General features: G+C 38.5%; 1 protein-coding gene across 1 annotated transcript in view; it reads left to right on the top strand.

Annotated features, from left to right (window-relative positions):
* dlg2 (discs, large homolog 2 (Drosophila)) overlaps positions 1 to 19,921 on the top strand; it is a 199,361-nt gene that overhangs the window by 166,981 nt on the left and 12,459 nt on the right. The window contains exons 15-17 of the mRNA XM_053332042.1: positions 10,237 to 10,393; positions 13,823 to 13,925; positions 19,125 to 19,239. Of these exons, the coding sequence (XP_053188017.1) occupies positions 10,237 to 10,393; positions 13,823 to 13,925; positions 19,125 to 19,239 (375 nt within the window). The remainder of the gene's footprint in view (positions 1 to 10,236; positions 10,394 to 13,822; positions 13,926 to 19,124; positions 19,240 to 19,921) is intronic.

The raw sequence follows: 19,921 nt of genomic DNA, 5'->3' as shown, positions 1-19,921 counted from the left end.
TGTTGGAAGAATTATTTTGTGTTACTGCATTTGCTTGTGGAGGAATATTGCAGCAGTGATAACAAAAGCTCATTTCAGAGGATCACTGAAGGACCCCTATGTTAAGCTTTGTTGAGTGAAGGATTAGTCCTCCATTCTCTTTGGAGTTAAGAGGTTTACTATTTGCTCTTGGCCAAGGTGCATCCCTAATAGCCTTTGAGATTACCATGACGACGACCACAACTGTAAGTTTAGCACTCTTGTTCATAGTGTCCTAAACATGCAAGCAGAACAGAACAGACAGTGAGGATACTATCAAGGCGAGTGGATCTCAGCTGTCTGTATTAACAGATAATGCATCTCTGGTAAGCTTCATATGTATTAAGGATAATGTGTCATTTTGTGGGTTGAGCTTCATTCATTTGATCACTGTAGATGTGAAAAGTGGTTGTAACTCTTGTTGTGTTTACTGCTGCTGCTCCTCACAGTCATTTGAAGCCAAGTGTGTTATGTAGTGAATGAGTTCCTCTAATATAAGGAAGACAAGATACAATAAGTAAGAAGTGTTATAATGTGTGTGGTTTGCAGATTTTGAGTAATGCTGACAATTAAAATGTTCTTATGGCATAATAAGACAGAGGAAGGTTCACACTGTAGCTCCCAATGCAGATAATAACTATTAAATAAGGTAAAATATAATAAAGTGCTGTAAAAAAGATAGTTAATATGCAGTTATTGCACATCAGTCCACGGTGATGCAATTATTGTGGTGGTAGTGGGGGAGGGAGGGGTATACTATACAACAAAAGAAAACATTATATATGATAAACAAAAACTGAAAAATGTATAATGATATATACATATGTACAAAAGCTCCATATATCCATAGACATAGACATATAGATAGAACCCCAGAGTATAATAACAACAATAATAACAATATGACTGGTATAAAGTTAATGTACCAAAAATATGACTTATCTACTGGCACTGTGTTGCTTATGAAGCTCAGTTATTTTCACCTTACTGCCTGGCCTTTGGGATAATTCAGTGTAGCTCAGTTCATCCAATCCACAATTAATCTTTGAAATAGCTGCTCTATTCCAGCTGCTGTTATACCAGAAAACAACTGGTTTGTATGACATGTCATCTAAAATCTAGAGGGGTTTATAGCTGTTTGAATGGTGCCTGAAAGCTACTGTTTCAAACTCATGTGAAGTCATATAACCTGAGTTAAAGGCTGATAAATAAAAGAAACGGAGAGATGAACCATGCCACTCCCCCCGCCTTCCCTCAGGCCAGCTGTGCAGTCCGCTTTCAGACTCCAAATAGCACCTACAGGTCCTTACAAGGTCACTGGATTTCCGTCTGATCCGGACTGACTGGCTGCCTCAGCTCAGCTCATTGCAGTATGAATGATTCAGCAAGAGAAACAAAGCCAACTGTCCAGACCTCTCCGCCTTCTGCATCTCACCAGTGGGCCATTATTGAGAGTACAAGCACACAGTCCAGAATCCAAGGTGGAATAACAGCTGGTACAAAAAAACCCCAAAAAACACAGTGGTCACATGCTCCAGTAAAATATGACATCATTTAAATTTCTCATCTCTAACCTTTAACCTGCCTTAAGCTTCAACCCTGCAGCGCCCTCAGTCTCTTGTCACTGCTTTCATGCTGCGTGAAGAAAACACTGTGCAAGCAGATGAAGTGACCTCATTTTGTTTGGTGTCCTAAGACATTCACACTCATACTTTCTTTGATAGCACTGCCATGTTGATCACTCATGTGGAAATATGATTAGTTGAAACATCCTTGCCTGAAGGACAATCTCATATCAGCAGATGCAGTGGAGGGTAAACCCGCCCAAACTCTGTTTAGCTACTTATTTCAGGCTTTATGACTGCTGTTTATTTCTGCAGATGGATAACTGTGTGGCTGTTATGATAATGATAGCGTATAGCTGTTGGGTCTGTATTTCCATCCTGAGCCACAGTCAGCTGGCAGGGACAGAGCTGCTTGGTGAAGAGTTGGTCAGAGAGATAGAAAGCAGGAGGAGGAGGAAGAGGAGGAGGAAGGAGAAGAGAGACTTTGTGCTGCAGGATGCTTAAAGAAGGACAAACAGTGACATCATGAGTCTAGTCCAAGCATCACTGTATATGTGCATGACTATGAATGAGCTACTGTGTAGGCAAAACTTACAGTACAGTGTATCCATCTACAATAATCATGTCTGCAAAAGTATGATGACTAGCCTCTCATCCACACACACACACACTAACGCACACATGCACACACACACACTTATACATCAACGACTCCTCTGCACACTCACATACTGTACTGCACGCTCCAGTTAACACACTTCAATTGAGTTCAGTTCATGTGCACACATTCGGAGTTCAATGAATATTTAACCAATGATATGAATTTGCAGCAGTGTTTGCAGCAGATGAGCACTTCCTCTCCATGCATGCTGACTGTGTGTGTGTGTGTGTGTGTGTTTTTGTGAGCTAACATGCTGATGTGTAGTGATGATGATGCTGATGACTTCATAAATCCCTGACATAGGCGAATCACGTCAGTACTTTCAAAGACGTGGCTTCTTGTGTTTTCAGTTGTTCTCTGTAGCATGCCTCCGTGTGTTTCTGTCATCAGTGTGAATTTAAACAGAAAAATGACATGACAAATATTTTCTTATACAGTGATGGTTGTCAGTAGTTGGTTATCAAAGGTTTACTTTTTTCATCCATTAGAAATCCCTCACTAGATGACGGGGAGGGTCACAGGTTTGACTCACAGCACTTCCAGTTGAGGTGAGAGATGTAGTGTGCTCAGTCACCTACACAACTGCATGCTTTTGCATGTCCGTCACCCCATATCCCATAGTTTGTGTCACAAAGAAATCACTGGAAAAAGACATGAATCCATGACACTGCATGAGTCTCTTTATTTTGTTCTGGACGACTGACTGAACGTTATAAAGACTCCTGTTGAATGTTTCTGCCTGTTGCCTTGTAAACCTTCTCCACAGAGATAATAACTGTCTCTCCATAATTATAATGTTCAATACAGATTGTTCCCTGTTCTCATAAATTGGCCACCAGTTTTTAAAGTTTATCTTAAATGAGTGTCTCCAATAAACTTAATTAATATAATGATTACACACTCTAAACAATATCTATACTATGAAGATAAACCTAATTTTCTAACACTAAAGTGTTGTATTAATACTAACACTCTCTTATACATACATTTATATTAATCAGTGATACAATATTCTCTTCATCCTTACATACCGTTCAGGGTCAAACTTGACCAGTTTTTACCAATGAGAGCTGTAAGACCACCTATGCATATTTATTTTAGCTGGACTTTTCCTAATGTGACCCATAGTATACAAAACTTGAAATAAAATGTTTTTTTATTTTATTTTTGTGCAGCTGATACACATTTTTATAGTTTTAAAATGTGTTGAAATGTTCTCCTTGACCATAAAATAGTGATGTGAATGTCTTTTTGTCAAACAGAAGGATGAATCAAACATTTATTAATGACTGATGGTGAATTTATGAATGTGAATTGGTGCAGAGACTAATTATGAGTCAGAATATGAACAGTAAGTAAGGGTTAATCTATGAAAGCAAATGACTTTCATGCTGCATAAATATTCATATCAGAAATGAAATGTCTTAAAAGCTGTATAAATCATCAAAGATTTTAGATACTGTATGAATAGACTTTAAGTCTGCTACCTCATGTGAAATGAGTTTAATGATAACCATGTGCTTTAACAGAACATGTATTGTCAGCTATCTTTTTTTTATCATTGATTAGCCAGTCATTCATCAAGCAACATTGTCTGGTTTCAGATGTGAATATGCTGCTTGTATCAGAGTCAATGAATCATCAGGTTTTAAACTGCTGTTCTGACAGAAAAAGCCATTTGAGATTTTATAAAATGAACATTTACAACAAATTCAGATGCGTCAGTAGATAATGGAAACATTAGTTAGTAATAGAGGTAATATGAATATAACTGACTGTTACACTGTAGTGTATCATATTGATGATGAAAACCACTTAAGTTTCTTTTCTTTTCAAGGTTTAAAGCATGCCAACTCTCTTCCTTCAGTGTAATCATATATCACAGTATCTCCTCCTGCTCTCATACTGCTCTCTACATATAGTTCTTTCCTTCTTTCATCTGTGTGCATCCATCATCTTTTTACCCCAACCACCCCCTCCCCCCACACACCCTCTCCCCACTCTCTCTGGACACTAACCTCTCTGCTCTTGTCTCTCACTCCACTGTAGGCCTCCTGAGCCAGTTTACAGCACTGTGAACAAACTATGTGACAAAGCTCCCTCCCCCCGACACTATTCCCCAGTGGAGTGTGACAAAAGCCTCCTCCACTCCACCCCCCTCCCAAACTATCACTTAGGCCTGTTCCCTGACTTGGACATCACCAGGTACTTTCCACCACCACCACCATCATCATCACCACCATCACCATCATCACTACTCCTCTGCACTCCGCCACTGTGCCTCATCCCACCATTTAAGTGGCTTGCAATGTTTCCACCTCGTCTTTATTAACCACCTGGTTTTTTCTCTTCATGCATTCAGTCGCTTGCTCCCTCCTTCCAACACCCGGCAACCGCTTCATGGTCTTGATTTCTGGAACCAGCATGCCTTTCTTCCCTCTTTCTTTACTCTCTTCAGGGCTCTGACTTAGCAAGAGCATATTTGCCTTATCTCCCACCAACACACTGACACACTGACAGTTTTGTCAAAGTTTGGGTCACACCACAGAGGAACTCACAGAAGATAAATGTGTTGGAATAAGGTAGAGCGTGTAAGAAGTAGAAACAAACTGAAACTAATTCAACACTGTACATTTTTAGCCATTGTGCTATATCTCTGGCTGTGTGTCTAAATTAGGTTGATAATCGTCACCTCATTATATCTACAGGTAATCCACAGTACTTGATATATGGATAATATGCTTCCTTGCAGGGAGGACAGTCTTTAGGTGCTTTCCATTCAGCTAATTATGCTTCCTCCTGGCTTTGCTTCTCCGACTGCCAGCATGTCACAGGAAATCCTTAATGATGGCTGATCATCAAGGATGTTCCAATCACTTACTGTATGAAAGGAGAGAGGAGTCCTCCAGAGGAGCATAGTGAGTGTGGAACAACAGATGTGCCCTGTGAGGATTTTTATTTCAGAAGGCAACACCCCTGCTATCAGAGAGTTCAGTGACTGGTCAGCTGATCTAATGGAACAATAAAAGAATGGCTAGGTTGCTGTGGAAACAGAAGCTTTTCTTTAATATTAGTATTATGGCTTGCTTGCAATACTGACTGTAATTATTCATGTTTATTCATAAAGTATTTATCATCTAATCATCATTTATTATGTTCCGTTTTAACTAGAGCCCTATCGATGCTGGATTTTTGGGGTCGATAACAATACAGATATTATGGAGTAAAACAATTTAAATATCAATACATCAGCTGATATTTACTAATAGAATAAATACATGAATACACATTTTTTGCAATGACCCATCAAATGTGGGTATCACTTGTGAAAAAGATATGTAATGAAGACATATTTGACAGTTCAGGAATAAACCTTATTGTATTAATTAATCAGTAAACAGAGTAAACTTCACTGGGAATTTCATAATTATCATCTAACCCTAACTATATAAAAAAAACAGCAAGAAATATGTATGTATGAATTGAGGAAAAGAATCAAATATATATAAAATGCTGCCTATATAACTTTAAAAAATATATAGTGGACAACATATATGCCAAAGCTGATATATCAGTCGGGCTCTAGTAAGAGTAACTTTGCTCTTTCAGGAAAAAATGGGGGGCAAATGTTTGTCCAGTGCAGTCGCACAGTTGTCCTTATTATACTGTAGGACCTATAACATCAGCATGAGACTGAAAAGGACAAACTTCCTGGACTTACAGCCTTTCACACACACCTTGTAGAGATTTTGCATTTTTTGTATTGCTGCAATAGATCTATTATCAGTGCAGAAGTCGTGTTTTATTTGATAGAACAGTCAAAGTTACAGGAAGCAAAGAGAGAGATTATATTTCATCATTTCTTTACATTGTAGGACAGATGAGAAGCATCATGAGTGATTGCCATCTCCTTAAAATTACGCTGGAGTGAGCAAGGATGTCCCTCATTGGTGGAGCTTAACATGAGGGAGAGATGCCAGTGAGGGAAGCAGGAAGTTAGTCAAATAGAAGGCACCCAAAATAATTAGTTTGGTCTGAAGTGTGGCTCTGAGGCTGCTGCATGCTGCCACCATGACTTTTACTAACCCCATAATCTAACCTTTAACCAGTGCTTGACCCTAACAACCTGTCTGTCTATTTAAATACACTTATATATTAAATATCATGTAAAATATGAATCAGTGAATATGTGTGCAGGTGCTTGTTGCTGTGTCACATACAAACAGCTTCTTTTTTTTTTTAAATCGCTCTGCTTGTGTTAAAAGAAGCAAAAAATACTTTTTTACTTTTCTCTGCTCTGTTGTCTGTTCTTCTACTGAGCTGATAAGGTTCCTGATTTGACTGCTGTAACCATGGTAGCACAATTCATTCACAGGCTCATTTAAGTCTTAAGTGAACAGCAGTAAGAATGAGTTATAAGTGCAAATTCCCAGTGATTGATCTGACATACAGTGAATCATACTTGTGGGACTGCAGGCACCCAAAGGTACAGTTAATGATCATGAAATAAGGAGGCTGTATTGGCAGCTTTAAAATTGAGTCATCCAGCAGCTGAACTCCATGAACTGTGTTGTTAAATTAGATGAGTAACTGGCTTGTAAACATCTTTTATTAAAGACCGTAAAGTGAATTCAGACCTTTTCTTCTAAACACATTAAATAAGTCATAAATGTATTTCTAAAAAAGGTGTAAAAAGCATTTCAACCATTTAGATTTGAATTGTGGAGCTAGGCTTCACAAACTGTGTTTCAACATTTCTGTGTTCAGGGTTTAGTGGGCGGGTCTGAAAATCACTGCCGCGTTATGTAATGCGGCAGTGATTTTCAGACCCGCCCCTGCTGCCGTAGAGGTAATATATTCAGCACACACTACTACTACTACAGTCTACAGTTAGTCAGTTAGCTGAGTTAGCTGCCGAGTTAGCTGCCAAGTTAGCAGCAGAAAGTTCTCAGATGTAGCGTCCATGTTTCTGGTAGAGGTGGTGACTTTGATTGATAGGTGACACTTGGTAGGGGGCGGGGTTTCAGCGGACTCGGCGGGCACTCCTACAGGGTTTGGGAGCAGAGAAAGGCTGATTTTTTTAATCATTCAAATTTGGCAGGGTGGTTAACAACACACTTTTCTGTGGTATGTCAAACTCAGAACACATATTTATTCTTACTTTACACAGACTTTAAAAGTGTTTTGCTATGCAGGCCTCCTGTTAGAAATAGTGTTGTTTTTTTCCTGAAACATGGCAAACACCTGCCACCCTGATGATATCTGACATACTGTAGTTTTACATACTGGCACAAGCAGCATCTCTCATGCAGTGTGTTGGGAGGTGCATGTGTAGATGGTGCAGTAAGTCATTCAGGAGTAGTAGAAATAATGGTAGTGTCCATGTTATGAATAGTCATTCTAGTTTTTCATTCTCTTCTAGTGTGAATGAACAGTATTACCAGTTTAATAGCAATGTAAAAAAGATTTGTTTTGGTGTACTTTTAAAACAAGATTATTAGATTTTTTGAAATGACAGAAGAGGATGTTGTACATGTTGTTGTGTGATAAGATGTTTTTAGCAGCATTGGTTAGAATAGTTTCAGAGTCTCACATCCTGGCTGCATCCACACTTCACCTCCATGTAAAGCAGTCAGACTGTAGTGTGCCTTTGTGGGGATGAAGAGTAGCTATAAACACAAAACAGTGAGTAGTTTTAAATATCAATCTATAAGAGTACTTCCCAGATGACTTTGCTTCAACAAGCTGCAGACTATCATATCTACCTGAGTGTAATCTAAGTCAACTTAGAGGTTAATTATGGGAAGATCATCAGACAGGGCCGTGGTTTCATCATAGACACAATGTCTCTATTCATTGAAGTTCTATTATAAAACCACTTGCCCCCCCCCCCCCCTCAGAACACCAAACTTCTCAGGAGCAGGGATGAAAGGTTAGGACCATTCTAATGGCCTGTAACTGACAGGGGCAAGTTTTGAACATCAGTCAATTTTTTAGTAACATTTTATCATTAATAGACATTAATAGAATATTTCAGTCACAATTAAACTAACACTTTATTTGTATGCAGAATGTTGAATTCATGTCTACACAGTGTTATATTTTCACAGCTCAGTGTCAGTAGATATTGTACAGTTAGTATTGGACTACAAGAGAGTTGTAAGTCTTCACAGGTAGAGGTGTGGTTACAGAAATTCCCCAATGTTGGTGGGGCCTAATGTGCTATATTTTCATGGGGACCAAAAGTCCTGGTGGTACCCCTGCTCAGAGGACTATTTCTTACAAATAAACTGGATCAGCAAAACAAACCTTTTTAATCCAAAACAGTATCTTCACACAGAATCATCATGTGTGTGAAGCTGATGCTACAGTAACTTTATAGTTACTACTACTACTTTATAGATACATATTACACATTAAGCAGCCTGCCTGCAAATACAATACAGTTTTTTTTCAGACTGTGGCGTGTGTAACATAATGAAGTTGAATAATTTTCACTTAGTTATATTTATCATATTCAATGATTAATCATGCTTTACAGCAGGGGGCTGATTGTGCATCTCATGTGAACCATGCAGCTGTAATAACTCAACACGAATACAGCAGCCAGACAGCAGTCTCAGAATACAGGTTTACTGTTGAATCAGATCACAGACAATGTGTTAGACATGCATACCAACAAGAAGTCATTCTTTCCACATTAAGTCTCTTCTTTGCCCCACAGCAGCTTTCTATAAACTCTTATCTATTTATAACTTTGTCAGAATGTCAATTCATTCTGCAGGGCATCCAAACAGCATTGCTGCGTGATCAGATGTTCCTTGTCAGAAAACATGCAGGGTTGCAGTGATGGTTGAAAGTGACAGAGGGAAGATTGAAATCAGTTTATCTGTGCTCTGTTAGAAACGCCTGAATGTATGCAAATCAGCATTCAGCCTGTTGTTGAAGGCTGCCTAACTTCAAGGTTAAGTCACTGACTACAAAATATAGAGTTTAGCATAAAACATCACGTGTTTGTACATAACACCAGCTTATTTAGTCAGTTTAGAATACAATTAAGTCAAAATCCATGATGTGTCTTTAATGGACAGTGAACAGGACACTAGCTCTGTTCACACTGGGCTGACACATCTGTAGTTTGACAGTGTGACAGAGAACACGTCATCTGTACCTCATCTGAAAATAAAAAAAAACACTTGCAGCTTTGCTCTAAAAAGCCTCAATTAAAAAAGACCTTTGGTTTCTAATGATGTGGCTTTGTGGTCTTATGCACTTGTAGTGCATATATTCACCAGCAGATGGCAGCATGCCACTAACATTCATGATGACATTTTGTTCTTGGTTATCTGCAGGAAGGATAATAATGCGTTGGTACTCTTGGATATGTCACTTAAGAGCAAATATTGTGCATAAACCGCAAAATAGTTAAAATGCAGTGTGTAATTAAGTAGATATGCCACCTGTTGGACAGTAATGAAGAGTGACTACTGTCATTGTCACCCATAGGAAGTTGTAAAATTCACTACCACACAATGTGTCAATAGTACGTCTCCATTTCAATTTGAACCTTACAAAAGTAATTCAACCCTGTAAGGAGCTGGTGTGCTTTTGTTTATGTTAGTGCACATATGCATGTATCAGTGTGTGTGTGTGTGTGTGTGTGTGTGTGTGTGTGTGTGTCCGAGAGAGAGAGAGAGCAAACCAGTGTGTGTGTGTGTGTGTGTGTGTGTGTGTGTGTAAAAGCATGTGACGATATTCCTTTTCCGTCAGATCTGAATTGGGACAAGTGATCCTAAGTAGAGCACCATCCCCCTGTGGAGCTCCAGCAGTCTTCGAGCTCTGTTGCCTGAGCAAAGCATCACTGAGGCTTATTGTTGAAGTACTGTGCTGCGATCGTTGTCCACTTCTCTGTCTTCCACCAACCCTGATCTTGAGGATGCTGAGGCCCAACGACTCCCCCGAACTGATGTACTATCTCAACTGTCTGTACAGGGAACCCAGGAAGGTGGTGCTCCACAAAGGCTCCACAGGCCTGGGCTTCAACATCGTGGGCGGTGAAGATGGCGAGGGCATCTTTGTCTCCTTCATCCTGGCTGGAGGACCAGCAGACCTGAGTGGAGAGCTGCGGCGAGGCGACCAGATCTTATCGGTGAGTGCACAGGAGGAAGGTGCGAGACACACCACCCATATAAGAAAAGATGTAAAAGAGTTGAGAGATGTAAATCATAAATTTGTCACTATTTGTGCGTTTTTTTTCCTTGTGTGTTATAGATTGAATGGGTAATAATAGTGCTGCTTATTTCTATCTGTGACATACTGCAAATCGTTATATCAAGAGTGATTTGATAATAGAAAGAAGGAATGGAAGTGAATGAGGGCTCTGCAGTGTGATTCAGAAATGCTCCATCCCTGCAGGTACAAATCTGCTTTCAAAATGGTTGACTCGTGTTAAACTGTGTGTTCCAGCGTATTAATAGAGAGTGTAATGATCCTACTGGCCTAGATTCATGTTCAGGGCCAAATAGATACAATATGGCAGGTCTCTTCTTTTTTATATATTCTATATAAACTATACTGACAGAGAGGTACTGTATGCAGTTTGTTGTAGTTATGAATCAACTTTACACAGGGCATGTTGACTGATATAGTTTTTAGATCCAGTTTCTCATTGTATTCCATTAGCTTTTAAATCAATGTAATTAGATTACATTGCAGATATACTGTAAAGGGTTAGGGTTAGGGTTAGGGTTTCGTTTTTTTATACCTGTACATACATGTGATATGTGTATCATTAGGTCACATGTCCTGCATCTGAGTGATATGAGAGAGTGATGCTGCCAGGTTTAGGGTGACACTCCAAAAGCAGGTTTCTTCTAACTTTGATACATTTAGTTTCCAAACATGAATTAAGTTGATTCCATAATTTCTACTTAACTCAAAACGAAAATGAAAATAATAACTAAAGTAATAGAAGATACATGTTGAGTGGAGAGAGTGGGGTCATTGATACTGCTAGCTGACCCCAGATGCCATACTCAGGTGTCTATGCTGGATTCAAGTCAAAACCATGCCTACTTGTTAAAGCGAAATTGGTAATGAATTCATTCTAATAAATAATCATGATAAACACAAATACAACTCAGACTACATGAATATATTAAAGGAACATATATGGTTATAACATGTCTCTTCTATAAAGTCTGACTGATGGCCAAAATCTGCTCATCCAGTGTGTAAAGAGTATGGGTGTGATGTCACCATGGCCAGATGTTGTTTCAGTCTCGTCCTTCTCAGTAGCAAACATGCAACATCTGTAATTTGCATTGTGATTTCAAAGAGCAAAAGATATGGAAGATAAATTAACTAAACTTCCCAGGGTCTCGCAACACTGCACAATGTTACCAATAGATTTTTTTCTTTTTTTTGTTAGAAAAAAAAACTTTTCAAGCCCAAATTGTTTCTTCATCTGATACAGAGGTGTCAAAACGACCTCTGTGTGTTGTACGCTGCATCATTTTAGCACTCATGGGCTATGTTAACCAATTAACAGTTTTGTATCTTTTTATAAAGCACCCTCATAGTGTGTGTAGTTTCTCATCATGTAAAATGTGATTGACAATTATTGAAAGGGTTCACCTGGCTTTCTAATCCAAGAATCACTGCATCATTAAGATAAATCCATATTAAGTACATATTACATATATATATATATACAAAATGAACATATATATGTATATATATATATATATATATATATATATATATGTTCATTTTGTTTGTTCTATTCATACTTGAAATATTTCCAAAGGTTTCAGTCTCCATCAGAGATTATTTTTCTTTTTCTGATTTACGCAGCTTGGGCTTTTCATGACACATTTACGCTTCTTAAATGTAAAGTGGGAGATAATACCTAGCTGTGAATAAACTTTGCATAAGTCCAGCCTCTTTGAAAACATATCTCATCTCAAAATTCATGAACTCAGCAGCATTAACAAACAGGGGACGTGTTCTCACTTTGGGCATTGTTTGACTTCCTCTCTCAGTTGAAGTGATAAATAGATTGTGCTCACCTCACACTGAGGAATAATAATCCATTCACTCAACAGTGCTATTGTTAAAAGAGCATTTTTACAATCAGAGGTTTAAAAAGCACAGCCTGCATTCTTTGGGCACAGTTTAACAAACAATAAAAATCAATGTATGATGTATGATGACTGACTGAGCTAATGAACAGACTACACAGTGGGCAGTAGTTGGAAGGAAATCAAGTGTTCTGCCTCATTATAACTAATTGTAATAGTTTGCCTCGCACACTAATACCGCACTGTGCAGCAGATTACACTGTCTCATTTCATTGTAGTGTGATGCTATTGTATAGCCTGCAGGTTGTTGCAGTAAATCAACATGGCACTGCCGTTTGCATCCAATCAGCACATCAGTCTACTTTGATGAGAGCAGACAGTTAATATTCAAACAGTGGCCTGATTTTAAATCTAACAATAACTTCCTGTATGTGAGCATGTCTGTTCATATCCAGCATGGATCATTTTACACTGAAATCCCGAGCTGTTTGTGCTGTTGCTATTGTTCAGGTTAGGGTAGTGTCACTTTATTGTGATACAAAATAAAATAAAATATAAAAACAATCTCCAAATACTATATACAATAAACAATACATATACAATACATTAGTGGTAGTGGCAGCTGTGGTGTTAACACTGATAAACAGCACACTCAATGTAAAGGAAGAAGTGTGTCAGAGTGAAACTGGAAAACCGTGTTTAGCCTCTTTAAATGGTAAATGGACTGTACTTATATAGCACTTTTCTAGTAGTTATGACCACGCAAATAGATTTTACATTACATGTCACATTCACCCATTCACACACATTCATACACTGATGACAGGAGCTATCACTAGGGCTGGGCCATATGGACAAAATCAAGTATCAAGTATATGACCAAATACCTCGATATCGATATTACAACAATAATGTAGACTCTCACAAAATATTTACATGATCAAATGTTTGATAAACAATCATTTGGTAATGTGGTTATAATGACAAAGTGGGTAAAAGGTAAATAACAGAACAGTCATGCAGCATTTAAAAGCAGGAAAAGACAACACTGATGACATATCACGATATTACGTTATCCTAAATCTAAGACGACAACATGTGGACTGAAGGAGCCGGGAATCAAACTGCCAATTTTCCAATTGATGGACGACTGCTCTACATCCTGAGCCACAGTCTGGATTTCACTCTTTGAGATAAATATTCCAATGTGAGATAATCTACTCCTTATCTTTCTCACATTATGTAGAAGATCTTTATTGCCCTTATAGATGTCAATGTTTTATTTATGTCTTAGATTGTTTTTAATTGTCTTACATTTTCTTATGCCTCAGGGAGTGCTATCTAAATGTCATTATATTGTTGTCCTACCCTCAATATAATGACAATAAAGCTACTACTACAGCTGAATATGTAGAGAAAGATATAATATATATATCTCCACCTCGCAGAACTTTTCCATTAGAATAAAGCTTTGAATCTCCTTGTTGTTAACACAGGTGAATGGCATCGACCTACGAGGAGCCACACATGAACAAGCAGCAGCAGCACTGAAAGGAGCAGGACAGGTGGTCACCATCTTCGCCCAGTATAGACCAGAAGGTGAGTCAGCACAAAGCAGCTACTGTACAAGCACAGGAAGTTTACAGTGTAAACATCCTGTTCTAATACATAGATAGATCTAATGCTTCAAATCCCTTCCATGGTTTTATATGTAGACTGAGAAAAGAGCAAGAAAGTCCTCACTGGTCCTTAAATTAGATACTAGCTGGACAATTGTGCCAACTCATAGCTGAGACAGGAAGATCATGCAAGGTCACTTCTCATTTCATGTTTGCTTTGACATTTTTTAAATCCTGAGGCTTGTTTTTGTCTCTTCACCCCACTTGACTGCAACAGTTTAGCCTCAGAGGACTGTAGCACTGAATGGACTGTTATATGATTCTTATGGATGAGAGTCAAGTTAAAAGGAGCTTGTGGAGTAGTGCTATAGAGAAATGTGATGCAAGTGATGCAACACTCACAATAGTTTCACACTGTTCCATTCATCTTCAGGTAATGCACCACAACAGAGAGGAGGAAGACTAACTAGTAAACATGGATGTAAACACTGTTCATATTCTGACTCATTATTAGTGTCTATACTGTACATGTCCAAACTATTCCATAAAGGGCCATGTGCCTGCAGGTTTTTGTTCCAGCCAATTATGTACAGTCATCATATAAACAGTCAGTGTAGATGCTGCAGTCTGTATTGCACATTGTAGTATTGCGCTTAATTATATATATAAAAATGTGTATCAGCTGCACAAAAATACTAAAATGATGCATTTTATTTTTGTATACTGTGATTCACATTAGGAAAAGTCAGGCTAAAAGAAATGTGTGTAGGGTGTTTTTAAAACTTTCAAATGTAAAAAAGGGGCAAATTTGACCCTGAACAGTGTGTAAGGGTTAAGAAAATCTTTTATGTAGAAGGAAATGCATTCAACACCTTCTAGACCTAAAGGACACACACCATACATTTTGGAGATAAATACTTTTAAGCTCAAGGTGACACTTTAACTGAACTTATAATTGCAGCTGTTTTTAATTTCCATACAGTTATACACACAATGCACAAACTCCCATCATTAGTCATCAGTTATCTGCACCAATTGATTTGGTGCACTTCAGCCTCTCAGCAGGCTTCCTGTTGCTCAATGGATGCTAATGTGAAACAGTTTAACTACACATTGATTCTAACTTTGTACATGAGAATAATTACTATGTACATTTTCTGGAATTTTCCAAAGAAAAATGTTGAATAAGTTGATTTGTGTGATACATGGTGATCAGTATTATGTGATAAAACAAACAGCATCAGCCTGCACACACACTGTAACAGCCCCACTTCTACCAAAGACTGCCTGACAAGCTTCTGTCATTAATGTGTAATACATTAGACAGCTCTGACCGCTAACATGCCTCCTCTCATTAAGGTCATCAGCAGCCGTGTCTACTCAGGGCTGTGGAGGCAGTGACTCATGGCCAGAGACCTCTCAGTGTCTCAGAGGTGCCAAACTGTCCTGCCCCTTTATACCAAGAGCTGTTTATCACACAGTTCTACATCACAGTTCCTTTCTTTTCTCTCAGATCCTCAGCCAAGCACTCAAGAAGGCAAAGGCTTTCTCTTTCTTTCATACATATCTTGATTTATGCTGAATAGTTGGCAGCAAGTGATTCAAGAACGGGTGTTAGATTACTCCTGCTTCTCAAACCTGAGATGATTTAAGAGATTTGAGAGCTGATGTTGAAGTTAAGTTTACAGTGGAGAGGTTTCAGCTGACTGCTCTGTCTCACAGGAAAGTCTTCAGTAGTGCAGCATAGAAGCAAGTAGACTCTGCATCAAGTTCAATCTAAAAACCCTCTTTAATCAAACAAGTCTTTGAATTCATCACTTTGTCTCCTTGTTCCAGTCTGAGGTGGCATCTTACAGCAGTCTATCTGGGCTCTAAACCCCTCTGACACTAACAACTGCTTTCTTTTCTTACCCATCAGAACTTGCTCTATGCTCACCGCGACGGGCTCCTTCTCCAGCACCAGGTTTGTGCCAATGGCACCTGTGGCTGCTCTGAGCATTAGCATCATTCACTTAGAGTCACTGAGTGAATGTCATCACAGACAGTGTGATCACTCCTTTTCACCAAGCATTTGACCCACTGAAGCACACCTGATCCTTACCTCTCCCAGTCTGTTTGACTCTCTGTCCTGACCTGCACATGCACTGTTTCAACCCTCCTGACTTTGCCATTTTGTTCCTGTGCTCCCAGGTTGTGACCCTTCATGCACTGTTCTCTCTCCTTCCCCTTTGAAAATGTATTTGAAATGATGCTTCTTTCTTTTTTTTCTTTTTTTTTACATATGGTGTGCTTTTCATCCCATAGTTAGGCATTCGTCACTATTGTAGTGCAGCTCAGTCTAATGGCTTCTAAAGCATTTATTATTTTCAGCTTTTGAACATGATGTAATATTGTGTTCAGCTGTCAGCTGATTTCAGCGTAAGCTGTTCCAGCAAAAGTAGATCATACTAAAGTGTCTTTGAAATATGCAGGCTCAGCAGGATGTTATTGCTTAAAAGAATAATTGCTGTTGATTTTTTAGGTGAAATTCGATAACAGATTAAATCTAGTGCACCTGCATTGTGCTGCTGTGGTGACAAAGGTGTCAGCAGGGAATATCTCCAAAACTCTAAATCTGTGTGTGTATGTGTGTGTGTGTCTGTCTGTGTGTGTGTGTGTGTGTGTGTGTGTGTATTATATCTGCAGTATGTGTGCCTTTCTGAAGCTTAGCATCACATGTAAATATGAGCAGGCTACTGAATGTTAGTGAGTTTTAATAAGTAGGTTACTTAAAGGCACAATATGTCACTTTTCTGCATTAAAAAGTCAAAAAAATACTTGACATATCATATATATATATATTGTTGAGTCATGTACTTCCAAGTTTCAAATAGAGAAATATATCATTTTAATGAAGCTAATGGTCATTTATTTGTATACATTTAATGGTAATGGTCCATTTTATTTGATCAGCAGTCAAAAGTGTCATATCCCCTGTGAGCATGCATTAGGTCATGGTTATTTTCAATTATATATTTTAAGCATGAAGGATTTTAGTCATCAGACGTCTGGATCTAAAGTTATTAGAGAAACAAGTTGAGCACACATTAGTGGCAGCTTGACTCACACACTCCTCTGTCTTACATCACAAGTGTCAGAAAAACACTCATTTCAACATGTTTTTTATCCGTTTTGGTGACTGGGTTCATTTGTTTTGGAGAGTAGGAGACATTTTTAAAAAATTCTGAACAATGACCAGTAAAGAAAATCTAACCAGGAGAAACTGACTGTTTACCAGTGAAGACAACTCCTGCAGAAAATGACATATTGTGTGTTTAAGTAGGCTTTTAAGAGATGTCTGTTTTTCAGAGAGACTGAAGGATCAGGCAGAGGCTTCTGTGGTGCTGTGATGCTGATGTCACATAGTTTGCAGACTCACATCCACAAATGCTTGTTTGCCACTTTGCATAACAATAGAAGTCAATAGTGAATCACAAAAAAGGGCTCATCATCCTTTTTCTTTGAGTAGACAGGTGAACTGTGTGTGGGATGGTGCACATAGTGAGCATTACAGTCCAAACAGGAGGATTATCTGGTTTGTTTCTATGAGGGAAGTTCAGGCTGAAATATATATAAAGCCAAACAAACAAATCAAAGAACACCTGTAAAAACCAGCATCATCTAATACCTGAAAATAAATTCTTCGGTTTACTAGAAAGCTACGAGTTTCCTCTCTGAAGTGTCTCCAGATTTATAATGCAGTAGTGTATAATCAAACATAGTGTATGTGACAGGGAGAGGAGTTGTTTTGTATATCGGAGCAGCAGCTGTCTCCGCCCCTGTGCTGCTGAGAGAGAGAGAGAGAGAGAGAGAGAGAGAGAGAGAGAGGTGTTTCCCTTTCTCTACTTTGTGCTGCTCTGGGCAGAGTCTCAGGATTGGACTGTGTGTGTAGAGAACACAGAGAACTAGAGGAACACAGTGTAAGAGAAAGAAAGAGACGACAGCAGCATCAGAGTGAGCATGCAGACAGGTATGTGAGAGCTAAAACAGGTAGGAAAAAAGAAGAGGAAGATAAGCGAAGGAGTGAAATGTTTGTGTGATTTTGTATGTTGTTGTTAAGGTGTGCGCTGAAAAGCTCAGTTTAATTGTTTCTTTAATAGCTTATCTCACAGGGTGATGAAGAATAACATCTGTCAGAGAAAGGATGGAGGAGTTGGACGTCTGTTTGGAAGCTTGTTGAAAATGATAAAAAACTGCTTAACTTAATATTACAATCCATTCAGTCATCTCAGGTTTATCTACTGTATATTTCTCTCATTGTTCTTGCTCTTTCTCTTTCATGTTGCACAGTGCAGTTAGTGTTGGGTTATGTCATGGCAGGACATGTCACATCCCCTTAACTGCTTGATCTTGTGCGAGTGACAGATAAGTCAGCTGTGCCTCGAGTGATCAGTTTTTTGGTCCTCATAGTAACCGCACTGTCAGGAAAAGCACACATGTCAACAGCATGACGGGTTCTCACATCCTGACATTCTCTTTTTGCTTCTCCAAGAGCTGTTCAGTCCATGACTTCAGACATCACTGACTGGAAATCCTAGTGTTGTCATGTTAAGTGATCAATGATGTGTAGCTGTGCCAGCAACACAAAGAGGGATTTAAATAGCTCAAAATGATCTCATCTCTCTTTCCGCTACAGAATTGAAATGGATGTATTTTTAAGTTAATTATAGAATTTCAGTTTAAATCTTAATGGAGCAATTATGTCACAAATGTCTGCTAGATGAGCATCAGCTTGCAGTCTGTTACATGGCTCAAACTGACCTCATGTACAGTAACAGAAATATAGGAGATGTCAGCTGGAGTTATTTAATCTAAGTACAGTATAGTTATTATAGTAAGATCACTGTATTTTAGGAGGTGTAAATGTGTCCATGTGCTATTAATGTACATCCAGTGCACTGTGTTAAGCTCACAATGAAAATAATCTACAGTAGCATATTTCCCTTGAGTCACACCCTGACTGATATCACCTCCTTTAATTTGACCTTAGTGAGAAGAATGTGAGAAGATGTGATTCAGATAGATAGATAGTAGCAGCATCATTAGGTTGGCTTCCTCTTCTTCAGGATGTACAGTACTGGAGTCTGAACACAGACCTGACAGGCTGTCGCTCTTCATCCATTCTAATCTTGTCTTGCAGAGTACGGGCGTTTTGAGGCCAAAATCCATGACCTGCGGGAACAGATGATGAACCACAGCATGAGCTCGGGGTCAGGATCCCTGCGAACCAATCAGAAGAGATCGCTCTATGTGAGGTTGGTCTGTTTTGTGATTTTACCTTAGTTTTATATGTAAGATCAAATTAATCTCTCTTTTATTTTATTTTGTTTTCTTTGACCGAAAAAAGGTGTAGACTGAAGCCTGAGCTTATTTTGTCTACCCTTTTTAAAACATTAATTGCATTTCTTCAAACAAAACTTCAGTCAGTAGCAGAGACTTTTAAACATGACAAAGTAAAATAAATTAACAATTTAAGTTCTCATAACAAACTAAAAGCATAAATATCCAGATACTTGATTTCAACAATTCACAAATCCCCATATTCACTTCTTACATAACTTTCTAAAGTTTTGGTTTTAAATCATTTCTTAAATTAAATCATATTTTTACTGTCTTTCAATTGAATGCCACAAACATTCCACAACTTCACTCCAAACACTGACACACATCTACTTTTCATATTAGTGCTTGCCCATTTCCTTTCAAAAATGAAATTTCCCCTCAGTGGATAAGTGCTTGTCCTCTTTGTGAATAACCCTTGATACAGTCTGGAAGTGTTTTACAATGTGCTCTATACATTAGCTGTAATGTATTAAAGTTAACCAAATCCATAAACTTCAAATTTTGAGAGTGCACAAATCACATATTGGTGGGGTGTGTATATTCAACCTTGTTAACCACTCTTATAGCTCTTTTTTGCAACAAAGAAATGCAATT

Source organism: Scomber japonicus, chromosome 13 (assembly GCF_027409825.1).
Source record: "Scomber japonicus isolate fScoJap1 chromosome 13, fScoJap1.pri, whole genome shotgun sequence".
Taxonomy (NCBI): Eukaryota; Metazoa; Chordata; class Actinopteri; order Scombriformes; family Scombridae; genus Scomber; species Scomber japonicus.
The sequence above is the reverse complement of the archived record's forward strand: the minus strand, read 5'-3'. Positions and strand labels throughout refer to the sequence as shown.